This window comes from Engraulis encrasicolus, chromosome 22, assembly GCF_034702125.1.
Source record: "Engraulis encrasicolus isolate BLACKSEA-1 chromosome 22, IST_EnEncr_1.0, whole genome shotgun sequence".
Lineage (NCBI taxonomy): Eukaryota > Metazoa > Chordata > Actinopteri > Clupeiformes > Engraulidae > Engraulis > Engraulis encrasicolus.
Window position 1 is genome coordinate 13,790,740 of NC_085878.1, and position 5,000 is coordinate 13,795,739.

The 5,000-nt window shown below is 44.8% G+C and overlaps 1 protein-coding gene across 1 annotated transcript in view; it reads left to right on the forward strand.

Annotated features, from left to right (window-relative positions):
• Positions 1 to 5,000, forward strand: part of LOC134438335 (gamma-aminobutyric acid receptor subunit alpha-2) — a 65,667-nt gene that overhangs the window by 538 nt on the left and 60,129 nt on the right. The window contains exon 2 of the mRNA XM_063187884.1: positions 1,268 to 1,389. Within this exon, the coding sequence (XP_063043954.1) occupies positions 1,268 to 1,389 (122 nt within the window). The remainder of the gene's footprint in view (positions 1 to 1,267; positions 1,390 to 5,000) is intronic.

The window sequence follows — 5,000 nt, forward strand, 5'->3', positions numbered from 1 at the left end:
AGGAATTAAGCAATACAATACAGTCGAAGACCCCGAGCTTATTGATAGGGGTTGGTGTGAGTGCGTCTCTGGTCTCATCATCTGAAAACAACAGAGCATCTCAAGTTCGCAAGGGATGTGACTCTCAATGTAGCAAGAGATTCCTTCTTCAATCTATCAAAATCTGCTTAAGTGAACTAGCTGATAGTTTTATTGGATACAAAAGGTCAGACACCAATGTCTTGCTCTGATGTATTGTTGGTTCTTGCGCCCCTTTATGAGAATGAAACTGTGAGTAGAAGTAATTGTTTTGAGACGTGACTGTGAACTGTTTATAGTGGAGCACAGCATGTTGTGGTGGCCTAACACAATCCAATAAAATTCATTTGTGGAATTGGAATTACAATCATATTGGAATTAGATTAAAAACAAACCCGTTGATTTGATGAATGGTGGAAATGCAGGAAAGAGATGTGAGGTAGCCTATAACATAAGCTGTAAAAACTGTGTGCATTGGTGACCCACTGACATCATTTCAAACCTTATAAAATTGCCTCTTTGGCTCAATTGTGTTTCAGAATCATTTTAATTTAGTGGGGTGAAGAAACCCTTACCAACACCTTCATGATAGATAGAAGGGTAGAAACTCTGATAAGTGAAAGGAAAATGTCTGCACTCTCAAATCCTCGTTGTGTTCTTTTTATTTGCCAAGCTTTCAGTCTACTGACCTTCCTCAGGGTAAACTGCAAGCAGATATTCTGTTTTCAAGGATTTTTGGCAAGCAGGTTGAGTCTTTAGTCATTCGGAATGGAGGCGTTTAGTTAAATGAATGACCATACAATGCTTGCAATTTGACCTCCAGAATCAACCACTCCATGGTAGAAGGCAGAAACTGTAACGAGGTGTCACTGTCAAGTGTTTATGACGGATAAATTAGCAATTCTCAGTGGACCAGCAGACATTTTAGCTGAGGCAACAGAGATGTGTTTTAGGGTGCTTAGGGTTCGACACATTTACACACGTGTTCACATAGAGTGGAGAGAGCCCTGTCATGGGCTTATTGAGACTGTCTCAAAAGGGAGATTTTCCTCATCTTTGTCTAACACGACTCAATAAATCAATGGCAAGTAGGCTGAAGACGGTCAATAATGGATGCCGTCATGTGCTGACAGTATAACGATGCCAGCACTACAGTACTTGTCTTGCTTATTTATTATTTTGATCAAGTGCCTATAAAATGGACTGCATGTGTCTATACATACCAATGTGTGTATTCGTTTTTTTGTAGGTTAGTGTCTGGAGACACTGATCAGCACAGCGAAGATCAGAAGAACAACATCACAGTCTTCACGCACATCCTGGACCGGCTTCTGGACGGCTACGATAATCGACTGAGGCCCGGTCTTGGCGGTAAGCCTCAACACTGACTTCCTGCTGCTGAGTTAGACTAATTAAGTTAAGGCCATAATGCCATTTTTATTGCTTTGTCTTTTTTAGCAGATACGCACTTACTGCACACATTATCTTCTGGAATGTGTACTGGAATCTACTGGAAAGACTGTGGCTGTATCCAGGGGCGGAGCTATAGGGGGGGGCAAAGCAGGGCATTTGCCCCTGAGCCCAGGGCCCTCCTGTATTGGTGGTGGGGGCCCTATTTTTGACCATGGCAAGTCGTATGGAGGGCCTAATAAGTGTCTTGCCCTGGGGCCCTATGTGCAATTGTTCCTCCACTGGCTGTATCATTCCTCGTTTGACACTTTCTGCAGTGTTTTGTTTGTGCATTATCTTAGCCACAATGCTCCATTCCAATTACATCAACGATGACTGACTCTACTATAGTGATATTCCAATGCTGAGGTAGCACGGGCGCAGGTTCAAGGCGACGACCAAACAGTGTCAATAAGTAATGGGTGGGAGCTTACACTCTGGCAACGATGTGTGTTTTGACAGCCGCTGTGCCCCCTTCCTTTATTATTTATCATCTGTTGTATTAAACTTATTGGCAGGGAAAAAAATATGATCGAGGGAAAAAAATAAGTGTGGAGGAAAGTAAATTGGATTCAGTTTCCACTCCGTGCCCCCAACACACACAGCCCTTTCTGACGCCCATTCATCTTCCTGTCTCGGTCTTTCAAACTGAACTTTGAACTTTGTCCTTTGACCTCCCTCTCAGTGAGGTCCTTGGCCAGTCCTATTCTGGTCGGGGTCGTGATCATGGGATGTGATGATGAGGCTCCCTGGGGTTCCATCGCTGGGTGATTGTCTCTCCCCGTCTGTCAGCCGTACTTGATCCATGGGCTGCTGAGCATGGCGACTTAGTGGCCAATGCCTGGGAGTCAAATCTGATTGGGATGCCATGACATCCTTAAAGCAGCGCTCTCAGCTGATTTCCAGCCATTTAACGGACCATCCGCGAAGGGATTGCTTTTCACACAAAGTGACAGTGCTCACTGTTGAGCGTGGTTTATCGTCAGCTGACTCCAGCTCCCGGTGTCAATCATTAGCTCTCCTTTCAGGAAAGCAGACTAAACCGTTTGCCATGACGGATGAACAACAGCATGAACGAATGGGGCAAGGCACATGGTCCACATTTTAAAAAAGAGGCACAAGCATCCCCTACCCACAGCTAGAGGGGGGGGGAGAGAGAGAGAGAGAGAGAGAGAGAGAGAGAGAGAGAGAGAGAGAGAGTCTCGAACTTGAAGTGACTGGGCCTGGCTGGCAGACTATCAGCCTCAATCCCTTACTCACCCTGACGCAGGGGCTGGCTGCCGATCCATCAGGGGGAACCAATCAGAGTGCTGGGAGCGCGAGAGTGACGAGTCATGACCACCTTGGGCACCAGAAGCGGCATCAGAGCAGGGCCAGGGCCGGCCAGGCTGACTGACTCAAGATGCCACCACCACACGGAGATGGATGGCCCAAATGACTCAGGCCAGATTTATAGTCCGATCGGACCAGGCGTAGACTTGTAGATAGGGCTGGGTGACAGGGAGCAGAAAAAAATATCTTATTTCTTTTTTCTACTAAAGGTCTAATATATTGTCTGAAGAATCCAATGTTTGCTATGACTTTCGGAGTTTGAAAGCATCCTCAACTGTGGAATGAGTGTTTTGGTTTCCCTCAAGGTGTTTTGCATCCTTTATATGAACCAATTTTTGGCAGTGAAGCTCTGCTGACTTTTCATGTCCTCCCTGCTCTCAAACCATGGAAATGAAACATTTGTGTGTGTGTGTGTGTGTGTGTGTGTGTGTGTGTGTGTGTGTGTGTGTGTGTGTGTGTGTGTGTGTGTGTGTGTGTGTGTGTGTGTGTGTGTGTGTGTGAATGTGTGCATGCGTGCGTGTGAGAGAGAGAGAGAGAGAGAAAGAGAGAGAGAGAGAGAGAGAAAAGTGTGTGCACGTGCATGCGAGCGAGCGAGTGAGAGAGAGAGAGAGAGAGAGAGAGAGAGAGAGAGAGAGAGAGAGAGAGAAGCGTGTGTGTGTGTGTGTGTGTGTGTGTGTGTGTGTGTACTTATGCATGTGTGTGTGTGTGTTTCTATGTGTATCATGTTAATTTGTCTGTATAGTGTGTGTGTGTGTGTGGGTGTGTGTGTGTGCGTGCGTGCGTGCGTGTCCATGTGCGGGTGTACATTTGTTCGATATGTACGGCCACGCTGGGCATAAACCGTTTGTCATACTATTTATAAGTCACACGTATAAAAATACATTCATCTGATTGCTGCTGCATCTGTGGTAGCCATGGCAATCCTGTGTGGTGTGAGAACATCAAGCTCTATCTAGTCTTTGGTCTTGGTGCATTCGTGGCAGCATCTTATGGGTCGCCGTGCATCATCTGTGGCACCTTCATCATTTTCGATGGGCCCAGGTGATCTGATCTGTCATGCGGCATGCTTCTGGGCCACATCAAAGCACTCAGGGACATGTGGACGTACTGCCCATATGTCAGGCTTACCTGACAGACGCTGTGTGTGTGTGTGTGTGTGTGTGTGTGTGTGTGTGTGTGTGTGTGTGTGTGTGTGTGTGTGTGTGAGAGAGAGAGAGAGATAGAGAAAGAGAGAGAGAGAGAGAGAGAGAGAGAGAGAGAGAGAGAGAGAGAGAGAGAGAGAGAGAGAGAGAGAGAGAGAGAGAGAGAGAAAGAGTCTGTGTGTGTGCGCGTGCGTGTATTTACTTTACTTTACTTTACTTTATTTGTTCAGGACATTGCACATTAATGAACATATACATACATGTACATATATGTAAACATGCCAGATTGTAGCCCAAGGGCTAATTTCCATCTGGTGTCCAATAGGCAGGCTAGATGTTTACAAGCAATAGACTTTAAGATAAAACAGACTGTTAGTAACAAAAGAAATAAAACCCACTACAGAAGCAAAAGGCATGCATGTAAATAAAAGGAAAAGAGAAAAGAAAAAGGTCCCAAAAAATAGGGCCATGTGTTATGTGAGTGTGTGTGTGCGTGTGTGCGTGTACGCTGTGTAGAGGCTCAGACCATCAGTGTGAACATGTTTGTTGGGCTCGAAGCCACTTTTTATACTCCATCTTAAAGGTGGCTAAAGAGGGACATTCCCTTATATGCAGAGGAATAGAGTTCCATAATATGCCGCCTTTAGTGGATAATGCATTTTGACTGAAAGAGGTTTTCCTGAAAGGAATCTCTACATCTTTATTGACCACTGCTCGAGTTACTCGTGTTTGACGATATTTTATAAAATCCTGTAAACAAGGTGGCGCCAGGCCATGCAAAGTCTTATAAAGAAGACAGCTATAGGAGAATTTACAGAAATTGTCAAAACTCAATAGGTTGTACTTATCTAAAATGTTACAATGATGGTATGAAAGAGGTTTTTTATCTAAAATTTTAAGTGCTTTTTTAAATAAACTCTCCACTGGTTTGAGAGTAGTGGATCCCACCATGGTCCAGCTAGTAATGCAATAGCTTAGGTGAGAAAATATCATTGCATGCAAGTATGTCAGAGCAGCACTATTTGACATAGCACCTCTTATGTGCCTGAAGTTGTAGAG